This window comes from Nilaparvata lugens, chromosome 12 (genome assembly GCF_014356525.2).
Source record: "Nilaparvata lugens isolate BPH chromosome 12, ASM1435652v1, whole genome shotgun sequence".
NCBI lineage: Eukaryota > Metazoa > Arthropoda > Insecta > Hemiptera > Delphacidae > Nilaparvata > Nilaparvata lugens.
In genome coordinates this window covers 8017278-8039812 of record NC_052515.1, presented here as the reverse complement: position 1 = coordinate 8039812, position 22535 = coordinate 8017278, and the positions used below count along the sequence as shown (strand labels likewise).

General features: G+C 35.8%; 1 protein-coding gene across 1 annotated transcript in view; it reads left to right on the top strand.

The window, feature by feature from the left end:
- The window catches only part of LOC111051569 (transient-receptor-potential-like protein), a 38830-nt gene that overhangs the window by 11553 nt on the left and 4742 nt on the right, over window positions 1-22535 (top strand). Inside the window, 14 exon segments of the mRNA XM_039438859.1 lie at window positions 1897-2067; window positions 3590-3646; window positions 3648-3825; window positions 4840-4992; window positions 5486-5741; window positions 7195-7328; window positions 9395-9518; window positions 10261-10456; window positions 11213-11380; window positions 12205-12436; window positions 17284-17500; window positions 19277-19530; window positions 20768-20939; window positions 21927-22158. Coding sequence (XP_039294793.1) covers window positions 1897-2067; window positions 3590-3646; window positions 3648-3825; window positions 4840-4992; window positions 5486-5741; window positions 7195-7328; window positions 9395-9518; window positions 10261-10456; window positions 11213-11380; window positions 12205-12436; window positions 17284-17500; window positions 19277-19530; window positions 20768-20939; window positions 21927-22158 — 2544 coding nt within the window.

Below are 22535 nucleotides of genomic sequence, written 5' to 3'. Positions count from 1 at the left end.
ATTTATAACGTGAGGAGCGAGGTCAATGATGAGATTTAGTAGTTGAAATTTCAAAAAATCCTCCAATATGTATTACAATACTTTTGAACATTGTAATCAAAATATCACATAAGGGTACGTAGAAATTTGGGAATAAAGCAGCCAGAAATATAATGTATAATACAATGTAAAAATTGAAAAATCAAAGAACGCTTTTTTCAACTTTATTTTATTTCTCACTTCATGTTTTGAGTCTCATTTTCATGTGAGACTCGAAATAAAAGAGAGTGTATCACTTGAAAAATACATTTCACCTCAAAACATGTTGTGATGAATAGAATTAAGTTGAAAAAGGTAATTTGATTTTCCAATTTTTACATAAATACGAGTAGCCCTTACCAAGAAAGTATAAATAAAATACAATTTGGCTCAAGACTCAAATCGAGAAAGACTTAAAACGTGAAAAGCGAGTATAGTATGAGGAGCTTTAATTCATAGAGATTCTCTCAAAATCATTTAAAACTCTTTTACTGTCTATTGTAATGTTTTTGAACATGAATCAATTAGGATATCACATGAGAATAAGAAGTAGGAATTATTATGGAATATTCACAATGACAATCAAAACTCCAAAATTGACCAAAACTCCAAAATCTCAAAATACTTACTACTTTTCTTGAACAATTAACTTCAATTTTATTCAAATGAACTTGTGTGTTGAACCATTTTTCAACCATACTTGATTTTTTTTCATTTTTGAGTTTTTGAGTTTTGCATTTTCTATAGAATGTGTAGTTGTGATTGAACAAAATCACAGTAGCTAGAACTGTATTTGAGTATAATTTATTATAATAAGCCTTAAACAGTGCAACTAATTTGCAATAAAAGATATCAATTTCCACATCTTCTCTTGATCTTTTGAGGAATACAACTTGGAAAACCACGATTGGTCGTAAGGGATGGAAATCGAAGGAAATACGAGTGATGAAAACGGAAGAAGTGTAAGAAATATGGATGCAATATTCTATATCAATTTTCCTGCATGCTAGTTTTTGCGGTTGTAAGAAACGGAATTGCATGAGAACTAGAGATGCATGAAATAGCTCCATTATACTGGAGAACTCAATCTTCTATTGTTGTATATTGAGTTGGGGTTGAACGCATACAAACTACTGGAGCTAGCCAATAAGAGGTTATCCTTCCAACAGTATTCGTCTCTTATCCAATCCAAATGATTAGAACACTCAGTGAATAATGAACACAAATTATAAACCACTCATATACTATTAAACATGACTTATCATTAACCAGCACCAAACTCAACAACTCTTTACTAACATAACTTATTAAATAATTATACATTTCAAAACAGTACTGTCTCAATAATTGACACAACACTTCCTCTCTTGAGAATAGTTGTCAGAGATGTTTTAGAGCTACTTCTCAATTAACGGCATTAATCCTATTTATCCATTAATCTATCTTATTATATATTAATCCATTGTTCTATTTCAATTCGGAAATACCTTGATATGACAAACCTCAGTTCTGAAGATTATTATTTATTATTAGTTCATAGGTACCTCTGAACGCAATCATACATGAGACTCAATCCTCAATGTCGTAACTTGGAATATTTACCTCAATTCCACGAATACCTCGATTTGAAACGACTTCCAGTCATTTCAAGTTCAAATGAGATATGGAGTTTTACCTAGTTCATAACCTACTTACGATGTGGTATTCAAAATTGAGTTTTGTTTAGTTGTAGATGAAACATTTTGAAATAGACCAAAAACACGTGTTGTATTTTGTATTGTGTTAATTCAAATTTTAATTCTAATTTTTATTTAAATTCAGCTTCTCTACTTGATTATTACAATGATTTTCAACTGAATTCTTATAAATTTGTGACAGGAATTGAGACGCCAATGCCAGAAATTCGCCGTTGACCTGCTGGACCAATCACGTAGCTCTCAGGAGTTGGCGATTATTCTGAATCACGACCCCGATAATCCGACTGTGGATGACGATGAACACATGAAACTCACACGACTCGAGCAAGCGATCAAATACAAGCAGAAAAAAGTGAGTAACTTCAAATAGAATACTAAAAGCTAATATTAATCAATCTATGGCAAATTTTGGAGTTGAATGCTGGTTCTAAATAAGTAGTGGGTGGCCACCAACATACTTTTCACATGTCCGATACGTCTGTACAGTCGAAAAACTGAACTTGGCTGTGGCTTCGACGTACTGTAAATCTGCAGACGAAAAACCGGTGTACAGGTGAATAGGATAGATTTATTTGACAGTCGTATCAAACTGTGTTTAAGTGTGTTTGTGGCCAGCCTATGGCGCATTATGGTGGCTAACCTATCATGCGTGTGACGTGACATGACGCGAGTAACTCGACTATCCTGACGTGCTTCTATCTTAATTATATTATTATCATATTCCTCATAAAAGAAATGAAGTGGATACATTCGAAATGCTAACTTCCTATTACAATAGCTTTGCTTTACATTTTACTAGTAGTTCTGTGAACAGTAGACCTCGCGCTCAGTAAGTTACATTGACCTGTTCTTATGTTTTCTCAAAAATTAATAAATAATTTTATCAATTCAAAATGTCTAGAAAAAAATCCTAAATAAGCATAGAGCTTTCTGTCATATCGTACCGAGACGTGTCGTGCCGGAATGTGAGTGTGAGCGCTGTTATCAGGTCTGGCTGCCGTCGATACGCCAATCCAATCAGCCCATCAGAGAAAATTCTGTGTTGGCGAAAAATCGGTGTGTTGAAATTAACAAAATAAACTACCATAATGCCGATTCCCTACAAGCTTCATTTCTCACATTTAATGATTTTAGAAACCAATTTCTTTTCAATAATATTTGTTGCAATTTCATTCAACAGATTAAAAAAGAAAAATGTGAAAAAAAATGTTTTCTATCAATAACTCCAAACTTATGGAAAGACAAAGTTAGTAGACAACTAACTGTCTACCAACGTTGATGGGAAGATACATTTTCAAGATGTTCGATGTTTTTGAACGGGTAGTATTAAAGTCCACTAGACAGCTGATTCATGATGAATAATTCTAGAGTCTGGTTTTTACGGTAATATTGGCGTTCAAAAGAGGCTCCTTTTCCTTTTTTATTATCAGAGAAATCTCCTATAATGCTATTATTAATTAATTAAAATTTATAATTAATTAAATTTAATTATTATTATTATTAATTAATTTTATTAACAAATTAAAATTTGTGCTATTATTAATTCTGTGGTATTATCCTTTGAATGCAAAATTTCAAAAAACCGTATGTATACGTCGACGCGAAATTCAAAAAGGAACATACCTGTCAAATTTCATTAAAATCTACTGCTGCGTTTCTCTGTAAATGCGAAACATGAATATAAACAAAAATATGAACATATAAATATGAAAAGAAATGCAAAACCGTCGACTTGAATCTTAGACCTCACTTAGCTCGGTCAATTATTTGAGGAGTTTTATATTATCATGTTTGTGTTCTTGCTATATGTTTGTGTACTTTATAGAATTACAGTGAAATAGAAGATCATTTTTCCAATTTTCATAATTTTTCAGTTCGTAGCCCACCCGAACATCCAGCAACTATTGGCCGCAATCTGGTACGACGGACTGCCCCGGTTTCCGCCGCAAACCGCTGCTGCAGAAGTTGGCTGAAATCGTGCAAGTGGCTGTCCTATTCCCAGCCTACTGTGTTCTCTACATGATAGCTCCCAATACACACACCGGCAAACTTATGCGCAAGCCTTTCATGAAATTCCTCATTCACGCCAGCTCTTATCTGTTCTTCTTGTGTGAGTAGTAGTCTCAATCATTATCCTTATTCATTCTTATTCAATCATATATTTTATTGTTTTAAATTATTGATTATCTTATTGTAGAACAAAAACTTATGGGAAGCCCTTCATTAGGTTTTTCTTACATGCTAGCTCTTACCTGTTATTCTTTGTGAATTCCCTCGATCATTACTCTTCAATCCTATTGAAATTCTAGGGATGAATGAGTTTAAATTTTATATTCCATTTATTATTAGAATCAATTATTACACTGAAAAACAAAATATAAAGTGAAAGACCTTCATAACGCCCCTTGGAAAAGTTCCTCATTCACGCCAGCTTTTGTCTGTTCTTCTTATGTGAGTAGTACCTTAGAGAAACAATAGCGTAAGTAGATATCCCATGGTATAGGACTTTTTTGTCACAACTTTTACTGTTATCTCAAGTCGTTAATCCATGTACTCCTTTCCCGTGAAGCTGTGTGATGCTCGTAGTCTCACATACAGTGCCGTTCATACACTCTCACCCCAACAAAACAGTAAAAATCCACAATAATCGACAGTAATCGACTTGAGGTAACGGTAAAAGTTGCAAAATAAACGCCCTATACCATGGGATATCTACTTACGTTATTGTTCTCTATGGTTGTACTCTCATTCATTATTTGTATTGTAATTCTAAGAATGGATGAGTTCGAATTCTACATTCTTTTCATTTTCATTTCACTATAGAACAGAAACTCATGCGAAAGTCCCTCATGAAGTTTCCAGCTCTTATCAGTTAATCTCGAGTGCTCTCAATTATTACTCATCAATCGTATTGTATGGACAAATGGACGTAATAATGAATGAGTTCATGATGAACTGATGTTCTTTTTTCTCATAATATGGAGAATTGGAGATTCTCAGGATATGTTATGGAGAGCTTAATGTACCCGATATTTCAGCCCTCAGTGAGCGTATTACAATCCTTTATTCAGTTAAGTAGTCCAATTTGATTCTTCATCCGTTTGATTTTTTGTCCGTTTCTTAGTTATTCTGATCCTGGTATCACAAAGAGCTGAGGTGGTGGCGGTCCAACTATTCGGCACGGAATCTATGAAAAAACAGCTGGAAGAAGATCTGCTGAGTCAGCGCGGTAATGGACCTTCGTTTCTGGAGGTTATTGTCGTGCTCTACGTATTAGGTGAGTTCAAGTTATCATTGAAATCGATAACCGAATCTGAATTTGTGAGTTTTGAAACCACGTTGGCGATCACAGTCTCTAAAAGATCATGGAGAATTAGACTATCAATTATTTTGAGTACCCCACGGAGAATTCGAGAGAACTATCGAATGAGAAACTGTATTCACTTTCTTAAACCTTACTTTTAATGTTTTCACAGATTCTATATAGGAATAAACAACCAACAACAATCGTAATTCACTGAAATGTGGACCTTATTATTATACTCTTTCCTCATACTATTTTGCAAACCTCTGATGTTTTCACAGACTTGATCCAATGAATAAAACAATCCATAATATAATAAAGGGAAGAATTGGCTTGAACACGTATGGGTAGGACGTTCACGAATTTGATTTAATTTGAGAGCTAGTCGACAATAGACGTAATTTAAATTTTCATCGTGTACTTTAATTATTATAATCTTTTTCTCATACTTCTCCGTTTGTCGCAGGTTTTATCTGGGAAGAAACAATGGAGATCTACGTGGAAGGCATCAGGGAGTACCTGCGTAACATGTGGAACTTTATCGACTTCACGCGCAACATGTTCTACGTGCTAGTGATAATACTGCGCGGCTGGGCATATGTGCAACAGAGGCAGCAAATAGCCAATGATCCGGCCACCGCTTACATTCCGAGGGAACAGTGGGACCCCTTCGATCCGCAACTCATGTCTGAAGGAATGTTTGCTGCTGGAAATATTTTGAGGTAAGAGACAAGTCTTATTTATATTGAACAAAACGATCTTATTATAAATAATCTTCTTTATATTTAACTAGCGAGCAAATTCGCTTCTCTCGCCTTATCTGTTGTCTAGCTGACTTCACTGGACCTCCAGTTGAGTCAACCAGAAATAAGAACGGCAGGCTCGCTTAGCACGCCTGCATTCTTCATTTGAGCTTGCCCCCATCCGTCAGACTATAGTGCGTGGAAATTTACTTCGGACTTGGGATGGACATGCGCAGCAGAGAAAGCATACAGGTGAGGGATACAGAGGCGCGATGTTACCGTTTTGAGCGGACAGCGATCTCAAACTTCTAGTGACTGTTCATGTGCCCCTGCTACACATGCGAAGTTTCTTGTCTGAGAGCGGTCATACGACTGACGAATTGGCAACTGCGCTTCTAACTACGACTCTAATAATCACTGTACTTAGCTGATCTCCCTTCATTTCTTGCACTGCATATTCCTCCAAGTCTGAAGTAAATTTGCACGAACTATAACAGGCTTCAATCACTGAGACAACGCTGAATCTGAGCATATCTTTGAAGTATACTGGAGTTCTCTTGAAACGAAATTTCCAGACGCTAGCTGAACTTTTGTACTATATTTGAATATTTCCTCTCAATTATTACTTGAAAAAGCTGAAAAAAGGCAGAAATGATGTTGAGTGCTGGAAAAACGCTGGAAAACGATCTATTTTGGGCGTTATCTTGAAGTCCTCTTAAGACAAAATTTCTAGACCCTAGCTGAAATCCTGTATCAAATTTAAACATTTTCGGTCAATTAGTTCACGAGATAGCTGATAAAACGCTGAAAAACGCAAACTTTTCACGTATCTTTGTAATTCTTCCCAAATCCGTTCTCAGTGCGGAAGCAAACTGAACATACCTGCCAAGTTTGAGCGTATCTGGCTGGCCCAGTTGATTTCTAGTTCTGTTCAGAAATGAATGAATCAGTGAGTGAATTTCGCTTTTATTTGAATGGATTCATAGTAGCTCACAGTGTAATTCACGTAGTAAAGTCAGTAGAAATGATAGGAACGCATTGTTGTCAGTTTTCCGTTTCCTTCGCATTCTATAGTACTCAAAACTGTGATTCAAGTGGTTATCTTGGCATATCTGATCCAATATTGATTGTTGGCTTTTGTTCATAATGATCATATCTATCTCAAATACATTCCATTCATCAAGGAAATATATTATATCATGATTTAGGTGATAATGAATCTTTATAACTCATTATTTTTTATAATAATCCATATTTTGTTAGTTCATCAAGGCGTATGCACACAGCAGCAGACAGACGAAGAAAAATCATACGTCTGCATGCAGACTTATTATTATGCTGACACACAAGGAAAGCAAACTAGTTTTGATCAAGTAGAACTCTCAGAACAATGCAGAACATGTTGTGATGAATGTTTTCAATTGTGTTCCAGTGCTCTGAAATTGGTACACATGTTCTCGATAAATCCTCACCTTGGACCTCTGCAGATCTCACTTGGTAGAATGGTCATCGACATTGTCAAGTTCTTCTTCATCTACTCTCTGGTTCTATTCGCTTTCGCTTGTGGTAAGTACTATTGTCATCTTGGTTTTTCTTCTTTATCCTTATTCAATAAATTATGATGAAATATATCTATTCCTCTCCTTTTCCCTCTCATTTTTGCTTCTTTCTCTCCGTTCGTTTCCCATTTCTCTCCCTGTTCTTACCATTCTTCTTCTTCCCTCATACTTATATTATAAACTTCCTCTTTTTTCCCTCATTCTCCATTACTTTCTCCTTCTCTTTCTCCTTTTCCTTCTTCTGTCCTTCTCATCCTCCTTCTCCTCCTCCTTCTCCTTCTTCTCCTTCTCCTTCTCCTTCTCCTACTCATTTTCCTCCTCCTTCACCTTCTGCTTCTCCTTCTCCTACTCCTACTCCTTCCCCTTCTATTTCTCCTTCTCATCCTCCCTATTCTTCAACTGTCTCCTCCTATCAGCAATTTTCTATGATCTCAGTCTCTATCTCAATTTGAAGAATCATCTCAAAACCAACTCGAGAAACAATTGAATCATTTCAAATAGCTATTAAGAATTTGAGCGTGAAGTCAACATATTACCATCAACAATAATGCACTACTTAATTATAATATGATAACAGTTTGCGTCTTCTAGGCATCTAAAATGTATTATTAATAGAACATACACTCGTCTTATACACTTCACGTCCTATTCTCGTCTTGACAGTCTGTTATTTTCATTTATCTCACCAATTTTTGCAATAAATATGATGTCCGTGCTATACACCACAGAGAAAAGATACAGTCATTTACATAGAAAATTATTCTTTTACTGCTATATTCATCCTGCTCTACAAAAGCTCTGCCTATATCTTTCTGGATACTCACTAATACTACATCTACTTTAATATCATATTCCTCGAACCTAATGGACTTATAATACCACACACCAACGTATATTTATATGAGGACAGTGCGACTTCCAACACAGAAATACTGGCTTAATATTATTTTCGCCTGGTAAATGTACAAATAGCTTTCAAAAGCCATCACTTCAAATGTAGAGATTTTTTTCACACCATTTCTCCCTGAAATTTGGGATTTTTGAAAGAGAAGAGAAGAAAGAAAAAATAGAAGGGAAAGAGAAAGAGGGGTTGAAAAGAGGTATCTAAAAACAGGAGTTGACACATTCAAATCATAACACACGGCCGGCCATAGATATCAATGAAAATACTCAGCTAGCTATCCCAGCTAATATGTGTTGATAGGGCTTGGATTTAGAGGTCAGAAGAGATGAAAAAAATTGAAAAACCGCGGTAAAAAATGGCTGGGCAAGCTGTCAAATCGGATTAGTGTTGGCGTAGAGCTGGTGCGATAATAATTCTTGTGAATATTCTCTCAGAAAAGAGCATCGTCAATCGTGTTTATGTCACCAAATTCAATGACGAGATTTCTGTGATCTGATAAAAAGAAATATAATAATGATACCTAAATTGAAGTATAGTGAGTGCTCTTTATTAGCACATGTAATAATTTGAATCTCTGCTGAATTTGAGAGAATCTCGACAATTTAAGTTGATACATTCAAGTGTTTCACATTTTTAAGCTGATTTGTACTCTCTAATTGAACAGATTTATTCCGTGGATTTCAATCCAATTCCTCGCATAGTTCACAACTCGGTGCTTTCCTATCTCGCCATCAAAAATAATCATGATAAGTGATTTTGTACAATGGATTCAGTACCTTCTGTAATTTGAATCTTATCAATGACCGATGAAATTCTATTTATTATTTTTCAAAATTATTATTGAACAAAATATTGTAAGAATACAAATTATATAAAATTAAACATTCAAAGTGAGAATATATGTCTTGTGCTTATTTTATTGTAAATTTTATCTTGACTATTTATATTCTTTACTCCATAGAACTCTACAACCATAGACAAATGATAGACGTATTCTGTTATCATATTTTCTTTATCTTCATATTCCCTCTCTATCTCTTATCTATGCTACAACTCACTCAACTTTTACTATTCCTGTACTCTATTCTCTGTTCTATCAGAGCAAAATAAGTTCAAATACATTTTATTCCTTCATGATTACATAGTTTTTTCTTTCAATTTTTCTTCAGGTCTCAATCAACTCCTGTGGTACTTTGCCGAACTGGAGAGGCAAAAATGCTATTCTCTTCCGGGAGGTCTACCTGACTGGGACAATAAAGCTGATTCTTGCATGAAATGGAGATCTTTTGGAAAGTGAGTAGGCTTACTCATCTCCTACTTGAAAATAATCACTCATTAGTCATTATTTATTTCTCATTATTTATTACTCACTGCCAATTACTCATTAATCATTACTCATCACTCATTACTCATTCATTTCATCAATTATTTTATTAAAATATTGAATAAGAACGATTGAATTTGAACTGATAAGATTTCTTTGTAAATGTTTATAATATTATGACACGACTCTCTTAGTTCTTCCATGGTGAGAAGATAAAGTTCTCTATCAGTTCTTTCTACCAGAATTCTTGATCAAATCAGTTGTTCTTTTGTTCTACTTTCTGATATCGTGAACTGGTGCCTTCAATATCTTTTCATCCCGAATCATTCTAATAGAGTATGCTATTATGAATTAATCATTCAATGTATGCCATTATGTAGACTATTCATGTCATTTCATTTATTTATTGTACAAAATACTACAATCATAATAATTATGATATTGAAGGAAAAACTAGGCTTAGCCTCTACTATTTCTCTTCAAAATTTTTGATAAAAAGTTAATGTTGTCCAAAAGTTGAGGTTATGATATCACACACTGCTTCGTCATTTGATTTTTGGTCTAGGAATGATGATTTAAAGATTTTGATATTTTGAAAATTGACATAAAATCATTGATGGATAGAATATATAATAATAATACTACAAGTGTGTTGTATCATTTCTCTTAGTGGATAAATAAATAACTTGAATATTTGTCTTCGATTTGCAGCTTATTTGAAGCGACCCAATCGCTGTTTTGGGCCAGTTTCGGAATGGTGGGCATAGACACATTCGATCTAACGGGCATCAAAACGTACACCCGGTTCTGGGGTCTGCTGATGTTCGGCTCCTATTCGGTGATCAATGTTATCGTTCTGCTCAACCTGCTCATTGCCATGATGTCCAACTCGTTCGCCATGATTGAGGTGAGAAATTTAATCACTAGTTCATAATTCAGTTGATTATAAAATTGAACATAATTAAAATAACTTGAAAATAACGATATCCTAAGAGCTCCTCAGATATGCGAATTCTTATTATTGTCTAGTATATGAAAATTGGATGAACGTAATCTAGAAGTTCATTTTTTGCTTTTGGATGGCAATATTGTGATGATTTTAGTTAATAAACACAATTGACGAAAAGTTGAATTACTTGCACGTTTGAATACCAGACAATATAAATGACACCTGATGATTTGTGATGTTTCTGGCAATGAATATTAGGTTCTTGACAGTGTATCTTGCACAATCAATGAAGACCTTGTTATGTAGGTCTGAAGATAGAGTAGAAACTGCACTTTATCAAATACTCTCCAGAATGTTATCGGTTTTGAGATTATTTATTCTATTGAATGATTTTCAACTTGAGTGAATTTCAGTCAAATTCGATTTGAGTTGACTTAATTTGAGTAATTTAATGAAGTTATTTATTAATCTAAGTTGAGTTAATTTGAGACTAGGCCTAGGCCTATTGAGATAATTACCATAAGGTTGTAACAACCTTAGAATGTACCTTTGTACAATGTTTATTTATACATTTGTATTGTTATATCAGATATTGTGTGTGGAATGAATGAATAAATAATATACAGTTACGTACTGAAAAGCCATTTTTATTCCAACCTGATAAACAAATACTTTGCGTGATTTTTTCAAATAAGCATTTTTGTGGTAATCCAGGAACACTCAGACACCGAATGGAAGTTCGCGCGCACCAAACTGTGGATGAGCTACTTCGAGGAGTCTGCCACTCTGCCACCTCCCTTCAACATTTTCCCCACACCAAAACTGGTCTTTAAGATCCTGGGCATCAGAGAGAAGGACAAGCAGAGAAGGATGTCACTTAAGGTAACTTTTAAGATTGAAGATATCCAAACATTCAAGATTAGGTGGTATTCAATGATGATTCTGAAATTATAATATTGTTCTGTTTTGAAGATGGAAAGAGATTTCACTTTAATCGAACAGCATTACTTTCTTCTCGATGTAACTTCCAAGGTAATAAATATCCAGATAACAAAAGATAACATAATATAACATGAGATAACATAAGATGAAATAAGATAACATAAGAAAATATGATATAACGAAAGATGGCATATAAGATAACATGAAAATACCATAATATAAGTCAAATTCATTCAAATTATTCGACTTATAATAATGAGAATCGCATTATAGAGTAAGCATCTGATTAACATTGTTTCGCTATCCTTGTCTTCCATTAGACAAATCAGATAGTTCTATCCTTTCCCAATCCTGCACCGTGTCTTTCTTTTCTTTTCTTATTCATTATAATTATAGAACTGCAACAAGGAAGCAACCAATTCCTGCAGTATATGACTCGTCAAAGTTTTGTATTCAATATCACTAATATAACACAAGTCATCTACACAACACAACAGACAGAATTATACAACAAATTTCACATAGCATACATGGAGCGAAAATCATCTATCAATGAAGTCTATGGACATAATTTGATAAACTGTTGTCAAATCGTTGATGCATCACCGGTAGAAAATACAACATTGTTGTCAATATTTGCAGTAGCAGAAGTCTTCGGGTAATTTACAGCATTTGATTGGGATTTCCGTTCAATAATAATTTATTATATATTGTGTTTTTAATCAATTTCCTAACAAGTTTTCCCTCTCTTTCCGTTTTCTCAGCGCAAGAAGTTGGAAGAGAAAGAGAGAGACTACCGTTACTCAGCCGTTATGCGTTCGCTGGTGTGGCGCTACGTGTCCAAGATGCATAGACAGGCCGACGACAACCCGGTCACCGAGGATGACATCAACGAGGTCAAGGGAGAGATCACGTCGATGCGTCACGAGATACTAGAGGTGCTGCAGCGCAACGGCATGGATATAGGTGGCGCAGACATCAACAGCAAGGATAACTGTGAGTACTCTAGTATCTGCTTGGATGTTATAATAATTTATTCGAATTTCTGTTAAAGATTGTGACATTATGATGGAAATAAGTAGTAATGGTGATGAAAGTCTTATGGAGATTGAAAAACGTTAATTGGTTGATAGGGATGATTGGAGACATTGAGGTCTCTCCAATCGAGTAGTGGATGTTTGTGACGATTCCTAGTTTTTCTATCCTTGCTGTGAAAGGTCTATGCTATGTCATTGAGTAGGGAGAGGGTGACAGATTAAAAACAAAGACAGACTACTTACAGCAAGAATAGGAATCACCTCTGCTACTGAGTAGAGAAAGGGTGAAAAACATTTTTTCAATAATCCATGGTTGATACTACCTGTGTATACATGAGAGTACTTTTTTCATGGCTAGTTGTTTATCTCGAAACAATTCAATTATACAGATGAAGATGCAATGAAGTTTTTATCACATAGAACAAAACCCAAAATACAACAAAACCCACATACAACAAAACCCAAAATACAACAAAACCCACATACAACAAAACCCAAAATACAACAAAACCCACATACAACAAAACCCACATACAACAAAACCCAAAATACAACATAACCCACATACAACAAAACCCAAAATACAACAAAACCCACATACAACAAAACCCAAAACCCAACATGCAATTTATAACGTCTTGTAGTATCCATTTTTTGGGTCACTGGGTTGAAATTCAATTGCAGGTATTATCAGATGAAGTTTATGAAGTTCTACAAATATGTTTTTGTCACTTGATGAATCAAATTGAACGGTACATTGATCTTATGGAGAATCGGGAACGCTAGATTGCTCTGAGTAATCTAACACATGAATGATAGAAGTATTTGAAATTATTTTTTGAAATTTATTATCAACATCATCCACAAACCTCTTTCTCGAGATAGTGAGAAGGATTTCGTTCATAGATTCTCAGATTTCTTCCATAGAACCTCCCAAATGTACCTCATTGATGTAACAAACTCTTCAGTCCTTGAACAATACGGTATAATAAAGAAGATTTCATTTCAGGTCGAAGATAAGTTAAGATCGGGATTACAAGTTCTAATTAAATAATTCCAATCATATGATAAATATCCTACTTAATAAGAAGATACTTAACGAAATAGCAACTAATATACTGTTCAAATAGGAAATTCCAATTACAATTATTCATCATCATTCACAATATTATTACATAGTTTTAGATCCTAATTGATGAGAGGATCCTGAATGCAATAGCAACAATAAAGTTGTTTAGTATCATTGACTATCGAAGCTTAAAAAGTTCAATTATGTCAAAACTCAGGCAAGGAAATGAGATGGAAATCAGAATATTGATGCTCGTTTTCCTAAGCAATGTCTTGAAACAATGAATATTAATGGAATAGAATCTTCTCATATGTGTTCCAATAGAACTTATTCAACAGCTTACAGTGTTGACGGAAACATTGAGATGTCTTGTGTCAACTTTATCATTCTCTCTCAAACTCCCTCATACACACTCTCTCTCTTCCTGACACTCACTCCCTCGCACTCTCTCTTTCTTCCTTCCTCACTCTTCTCCTCTCTCTCTCACTCTCTCTCTCCCTCTCTCACTAGCCCTGACTCACTCTCTCTCTCGCACTACCCCTGACTCACTCTCTCATTCTCTCTCTCTCTCATTCTCTCTCTCTCTTCAAGCAGCAATCAAGTTGCACCTGTCAGTCGTGTGCTTAGGCTAAGCACGTTCAATATTCGATGAAGTTGGATCTCCCCCTGCCGACTACATAAATAGGAGATGATAGTGACAATGATGTGCTTACTGCTTACTGCTGCCAACTCGGTCTCAAGTTGCGATGAGTCTTTACATGCATGATACTCTCATCAGGAAGTTGGAAAAGTTAAGGAGCCGAAAAAGTTTCAAGACAGAAGTTTTGAATCTCTTCACAGTACTCTCATGGTCTTGTGTTAACATCTAGCATAGCCACCTCTAATACGGCCTTGTATTAGAGGTGGCTATGCAGCTAGGTCCTCTTGCAAGAAGATACGATAGAATTAGATAATAATTGTTGGTTTACCTTATGATAAAAACAGAAAATATTTTTTCTCTTTAATCTGATGAATAAGTTCCTTTCAAGGTGCTTTGATTCTGCAGTCTTATTTGATACTTCAATAACTAGATAAACTATTCCTCTAATCAATGGGATCATTCATTACAGTAGGGCTTCTTATGGCAAAAACAGAGTTTCGTGGGCAGTTCGTGAAGATGGAAACAGACCTGAATATTGTGGTTCTAGGGTACCTCAGGATATCCGAACCACTTGATGCGCATTTGGGGTTCGCGACTGGGCCGGATAATGACCGATTCAAAATGGCGGATCCAGCGTGCATTGAAACTGCCATAGAATGGTTACAATCCATTATAGATACCTTTGATAAACGTGAATCGAATCAAAATAAACTATTCTACAAAGTTTGTTATTACAAATTTCAACCTAAAACATGATTTTAACCGACAAAAGTGCACTTTTACAAAAAAAAATCATTTTGCAAGAGTATTAATCAGAATAACTACTTTCAAATGACGATTTTGGATGTAAGTTACCGATCAAAAGTTGTTTGGAATAGGATTTATGATCTATTCCCGTTTTTTACTTTCCTTGCCCTATTACCATAGGTAAGGAAAGTATTGCTTTCCGAAAAAAATTAAGGTACCCCAATTTCTATACATTTCAAGGTCCCTTGAGTTCAAAAAAGTGGTTTTTGGGTATTGGTCTGTATGTGTGTGTGTGTGTGTGTGTGTGTGTGTGTGTGTGTGTGTGTGTGTGTTGTGGTGTGTGTGTGTGTGTGTGTGGTGTGTGTGTGTGTGTGTGTGTGTGTGTGTGTGTGTGTGTGTGTGTGTGTGTGTGTGTGTGTGTGTGTGTGTGTGTGTGTGTGTGTGTGTGTGTGTGTGGTGTGTGTGTGTGTGGTGTGTGTGTGTGTGTGTGTGTTGTGTGTGTGTTGTGTGTGTGTGTGTGTGTGTGTGTGTGTGTGTGTGTGTGTGTGTGTGGTGTGTGTGTGTGTATGTATGTATGTGTGTGTGTGTGTGTGTGTGTGTGGTGTGTGTGTGTGTGTGTGTGTGTGTGTGTGTGTGTTGTGTGTGTGTGTGTGTGTGGTGTGTGTGTGTGTATGTATGTATGTGTGTGTGTGTGTGTGTGTGTGTGTGTGTGTGTGTGTGTGTGTGTGTGGTGTGTGTGTGTGTGTGTGTGTGTGTGGTGTGTGTGTGTGTGTGTGTGTGTGTGGTGTGTGTGTTGTGTGTGTGTGTGTTGAGTGAATGTGCGTCTGTGTACACGATATCTCATCTCCCAATCAACTGAATGACTTGAAATTTGGAACTTAAGTCCTTCCCCTATAAGGATCCGACACGAATAATTTCGATCAAATGCAATTCAAGATGGCGGCTAAAATGGCGAAAATGTTGTCAAAAACAGGGGTTTTCGCGATTTTCTCGAAAATAGCTCCAACGATTTTGATCAAATTCATACCTAAAATAGTCACTGTTGAACTCTATCAACTGTCACAAGTCCCATATCTGTAAAAATTTCAGGAGCTCCGCCCCATTTATGCAAAGTTTGATTCTAGATTCCCAATTATCAGGCTTCAGATACAATTTAAACAAAAAAAAAAATTAAGTGAAAAAAATTCAGCATGAAAATCTCTACAATGTTTAGTAACATTTTCACCCAAATTTGAAAATAAGCTCGAAATGCGAGAAAAAAAGATTATTCAATTGCAAACTGTTGGCAACTGTTGATTCTATTAAATCATTCACTATGAAGAGAAAGTAGACTTCGTGTGTCTGCAGCGCTATTGTCCTGTCACCAGCTGTCTCAGATCTTAGAATAGTAGATTTGATATGCGCGGGAACACTAGCGTCAGTTGATCAATTTTCATAACGGCAAGGAAAGTTGTGTGAGTGCGCCACACCAGATTTTTCAAGTTTTTATCATTCTTTATTCTGGAGTTATGACTTTTTATGATGTCATTCTAGCCGCTGAGCCAAGATGGTTACTTCATCAAAACTGAACTCATTAAAACCATTATTAAAACTGAACTATGAAATCGATTTTTTCACGACTACTTCATGATAAAATACTTGCAAATGGTCTCTTTATTAAATTTCTTTATTACAACCAGCCAAATAAGAATATTGATGAGAAATCAACATAGTGTTAATGGAAACTATGAAATTGGAAATGAAAATGAACTTTGTTCTGCCTTTGAATAATACAACAGTTGAATTTAATCATTAATAATTTATTAATTAATTATTATGAGTTATTGATGAATCAACCTTTAAAGAAACATTTCTCAATTTCCCATCCTGTTCTCCCATACTATCTGTTATTCTCTTCATTTTTCCCTAATCATCCATAATTTTCTTCATTTCCCGCTCACTTTTCATGATTTCCCTACTTTTCTACATATTATTCATAATTCTCCTGCTTTTCACTCATGATTTGACGTTTTCCAATTTTTCACAATTTCCCCTCTTTTTCTCCTCATTCTTTATTATTTCCCATATTCTTCATAATTCTCCTCCTATTCCGCTCTCAATTATTGAACACTTTTCAAGTTCTAATGAATATTTTTCCCTTTTTTTTACACACTTTTCATCATTCTCCTCTTGTTCGCCTTCGTTTTTCATAATAATTCTCCTCCTTTTCCGCTCACAATAATTCAACATATTTCATAATATTCTCTTTTTTCCGTTCACTCTAATCATTTTCACCCTGTTCACCTTATTCTTTATAATTTCTCCCTTTTCTCGCTCATAATATTAATTCATAATCATCTCTGTTTCTCAGTGTTCCTGGGCAAGAAGAACCGCATCTGGGAGCGACGGCTGATGAAAGACTTCCATTTGGCGCCCGTGGCACCGGACGAAGACCTCGACGCCCTGCTGAGGGCGCCGCCCCCGGAGAACGAGGACCCTCTGGACAGGTTCAGGAGAATCGCCAAGTTGGCAGTACTGGGATCCAGCGCTCAGAAATGGGGACAGGTCATCGAGGGTGTTTGTCAAGTGTGAGTCTTCTTCTTCTTTTGGTTCCTATCTGTTCCGGATGTTGGCAACCATTGTGGCTATGATGACCCTGTTGACTGCCGCCCTGAACAGCTGTGCTGTGCTCATTCCATACCATGTCCTCAGGTTCCTAAGCCACGATATTCTCCTTCTTCCAGGACCTCTTTTACTTTCTACCTTGCCCTGCAATACAAGTTGGAGTAGCTCGTATCTGCTTCCGTTTCTCATTATATGTCCGAGATATTGGGTACAAGTGTGAGTACAAAAATCAAATTACATTCTTACATTTTTGGAGAATAATCGTCATCAAGTATCATTTTCATTGATCAATTATTATTGATGTTTTCATTGTCAATCCATAGCTTTTGAGATTATATATCATCGACATGATCAAGGAGAATTTTTATGAAGTATTTTATTAATCTACGGATTCTTTTTTGTATCAATTTCTCAATGAACTCTGTTGTAGCATAGAGAGAAGATATCATAAGCTATGTTTCTTTTGAGCATAAGCTTAATATGCTATCTTTTTTCAATGGTTGTAGTCACGACATTCGTTTCTAAAGGTGCGTACAGATTTACGCGCCGCGAACATGAGCAATTCACTTTTAATCAGCTGATGCCAAGCTTTTTATATCTATATCTTACCGTTTCTGTAAAAATACAGATATAATCAGCTGATTAAAAGTGAATTGCTCATGTTCGCGGGCGCGTATATCTGAACGCACCTTAAAAGCGAAGCCACACTAGTGGTTTTTCAGGCGTTTTTCAGACGAGTCGGCAGCTTCCCGAATCAGCTGATTCCTGAACGCCAATCCAATCAGCCAATAGGAAAGCTTTCTGCCCTGCCGACTCGTCACAAAAATGCTGGAGTGGCCTTGCTTTAATTTATTACTCAGTGCCGGTTATATTTTAATCGTGATTAATTTCACGAGAACCAATCAGAGAAGCCTTTTTTCGAAAAAATCCTTTTCTGATCGGTTCCCATGAAATTAATCACGATCAAAAAATAATTACAAGAAAAAAATGATACCCAAAAAAGAAAGAAGAATACGCAAAATCGAAGAAATAAGAATACTAAAATTTAGAACTAGAGAAAGAAAGAGCAAAAGAAGAATATTATTCCAAACAACGAAAGATGAAAACTGGAAAAGGAAAGGAATGAAAAAGAATAACAAAGCTGATATGCGTTTATTCGATTTCATGATAGCTCACACCCTAAGCTTCTACAATAATTTGAGAAACTTCATTAACCTTCGTGCTGTTTTAGTTTGCAGTCGATCAACTCATTAACCCAATATGACTTACGACTTATTATGACTGAAACTAAACAGTTTTATTACTATCGTATTTTAATATAGCTTTAAAGTGAAAAACACTCACATTCTTTGGTGTGGCGACAACCGTTTCGTGCTTGTGTTGCACATTCTCAAGCCTAACAGAAACTGAAGTATTTAAGGTTATGAGGGTAAGATTTGGTTAGAGTGGGGGTGGAGGGGTGTTTTGGCGGTTAATGGAGGAGAATTTAAATGAGTTTGTCAAACAGGGTGTGGGAGGAAAAGTTGATTTGGTCATTTAGAATATTGTTTGGTGTACTTGTGTATTTCAAACTGTACCAGTACATCTAATTTTCTGTTTTTGTGGGAATAGTGGAGAAACAGTTTTGATTTTTCAGTTCACATGTTGGCCGCTGCAACAGCTCATCTCATGATGACTCTATGATTTATGATTCTTTACCTTATGACTTCTATTCAAAACTGGACCGTTTTGTTGTTTAGTTCGCAGATCGGTCGCTGCAACAACCGGGAATCGTTCAAGAACCAGCAGAACTTGCAGCGCGCGATGCAGGAGGCCAAGCGACTGGTGACACGGACACCAGTGGTCGAGTCACCCATTCCGTCACCCATCCCGCTGCCGGACACCACCGGGTCTTCCATTGCCGAGCTGCTCAGGGACATCTCCAAGGAGACCCAAGGTCACAGCGGTTACTCGTCGAGGGTCAACACTAGGAAGCCCAACGGAAAGAAGGAAGGTCGGTGATTTACTTGAACTGAAGAGTAAAGTTCCTTCGTAACTCTTCTCCCTGACATTACAATCTCTTTTCACTCATTTTCTTCTAGTTTTCATTTTTATTCTCATAAATTTTCTTCTTCTTCTCCTCCTCCTTCTTCTTCTTCATCTTTTCTTTTTATTCTACTTCTCCTTTATCTTTCTATTTCTCCTCTTTTTCTTCTTTTTCTTCTCCTCCTTTTTCTTCTACTTCTTATTTTTCCTTTTCCTCTATCTTCCTATTTTTCTCCCTCTTTATCTTCTTCTTCTTCTCCTCCTCCTCCTATTTCTTATACATCTTCTTTTTCCTTCCTATTTTTCTTCCTCTTCTTCTTCTTCTCCTCCTCCTCCTTTTTCTTCCACTTCTTCTTTTTCCATTTCCCTCAACCTTCCTATTTTTCTCCCTCTTTATATTCTTCTTCTTCTCCTCCTATTTCTTATACATCTTATTTTTCCTTCCCCTAATCTTCCTATTTTTCTTCCTCTTTTTCTTCTTCTTCTTCCCCTTCTTCTCCATCACACTTTTTTCTTCTATTTTTTCCTTTCCCTTCCTCGTATTTTTCCTATTTTTCTTCCACTCACTCTTCTTCTTCTTCCTCCTCTTTTTTCTAGTTTTCGGTCTTTATCTTTTTCTTGTTTTTCTTCTTTTTCTACTTCGATTTTAGCTTATCCTTCTACTAGTCCTCCTTCTCCTTTTTATTTTCTTTTCCTGTTACTACTCATCCTTCTTCTACTCCTCTTCGTTATTCTTCTTTGTACATTTATTACGTTGATACTCATTCTTACATCAGCAAGTCCTGATTATTTTAAACTATCCAGTTTTCACTCCATTAGAGATAAAAATGTGAATTGAGGGGCAAATAAGTATTTCTTGATAGATAACGATACAGAATTAAGGAATGAATGTGAAATATCACAATCTGTGAGCATATCGAATTATAAATTAGTTGTTTGCGGGACTCTAACGGTAGTTTTAGCTTCATAAAACAAATAAGAAAAAATTAAGGGGTCATTGATCTCAAAAATTAGTCTTTTTTTAAAGGTAATGGTGCTTTTTCAATAATAACGCTTCAAAGTCTGATGGTATTTTTACCACTGACTAATAGTGCCGAACATTAGTTTCGGCTTCATTAAACTAAGAGCTACAAATTAAGTGTTAATTAACTTGAAAATCCAAACTTGCTGTGATCTTCCAACAACCTTATTATGTTGTTTTTCAGATAGCAACACAACAGACATATTCCTATCAGTAAAGGACCAGCTTGCCTCTATGAATCAACAGACGGGTCACAGCCCCCCCACAAGGGGCGGCAAACAGGGCGGTAGAGGGGGACGCAAATCACCAACCCCCGATTGCAACGAAGACCCCAGCCCACTGTTGCATCAGAAGAGGTGAGTTGCACAATAATGCTCATATTAATAACAGTATTCCTGAAATATTATGTATTATCTAGTACCATTTCGTTTTCATTTATTTAAGAAATAACGACCTGGTTTTTAAGACACTTGTAGAAAAGAATAGACCTCTCAATCTATAATGAGTCTACAGTGTATTAAATCTGTAGGTTTAATTATTATCCATTACATTAATATAAATTGGTGTCCTAGAGAAGCCCTATCATGAGGTTCACGATGTAATGACTGTGGAGTAAATTAGGAGAGCAGCGTTTCCAATTCTCTGCCTTGCCACTGCCTTCTACAAGAGATAGTTGATATTGGTATATCTAAATTTGGGAGAGGAAAAATAAGGTAACCTTTTGCTATTCCTCTCCCAAATTTCTCCTATCATTTTGATAATGTACTTATTGTATAAATGAATAAATTTATACAATCTGATCTAATTTTAACTGTTGATTCTTGTTCAAAATGGTCAATTATATTTTATCCGCGAAAAAAATTCAATGATTCAATGATAGTTTTTCATGATTGAGTTTTAATGTCTTGTTGATTGATTAGATTTTTACATTGTTAGAAAACTATCTGGCAACGTTGCGGATGTAGAAAAGGAATGTGCTATTTGCTTTGTCTAATAATAGACAAGGATAACAACATCAATTTCAATCGAATACTCCCATTATAATGTGGTTCCACTACCTCCGTAAACAAAGCCGTAGTGATTTCGTGTTATGTGAGCACAGGTAGGGCTCCTCTACCAATATAAACACTAGATTAGCTGAAATCAACGAATTTCTATTGGTGTAGGAGCCCTACCTGTGCTGACGTCACACGAATGCACTACGGTTTTGTTTATAGAGATAGTGGTGGCCCCACTATAGAAACCGGGTTAACAAATTTAAGTCATTTCAAGTGTCGATGTCTGGGCAGTCTTTAGAAGTACATAAATCACAGAAAAATTTTTTCAATTTTTTCTTTTAACAGATGTGGAGTAGGAGAATCGCCTCCCAAGGTATTCAAGAAGAAAGCTCCCACTTCAGCACCGCCGCAGCCAAATCAGCTGATCGACAAGGACCAACAACCAAAGCCTAGTGCACCGTCAAGGTCACGCGAACCAACACAAGGTCAGATGGCTGTGCAGCAAGGTCATGTCAAACAAGTGCAGCAGAGCATGCAACAACAGCAACAACAACAGCAACAACAACAACAACAACAGGTTAGTCTCAAATCAAAATTTGTTATTCAAAAATCACTTAGGCTGGCCACTAACGACAGGTGTCAATCATGTGTGAGCACATGTTCAATGATTACTTTGAGTTCAATTGATACTCTAAGATTTCACATTAGTGTATGCTGTCCAATAAAAAAAGTCAAAGTAAAAAGTAAATTAAACAAAGTAGATGAATGGATAACTGAAGATATTCTTACTCAAAGAAGTATTGTTAGGGAAGCTTATGAGGAATTTAAATTAGTGAGGGATGTTCCGAGTGAAGTCAAATACAAATGTCTAAAGAAAAACTATGCCAATTTTCAAGAGCGGTGATTCTGAAAGAGTTGAAAATTATAGACCCATTAGTATTCTAAATGTAATAA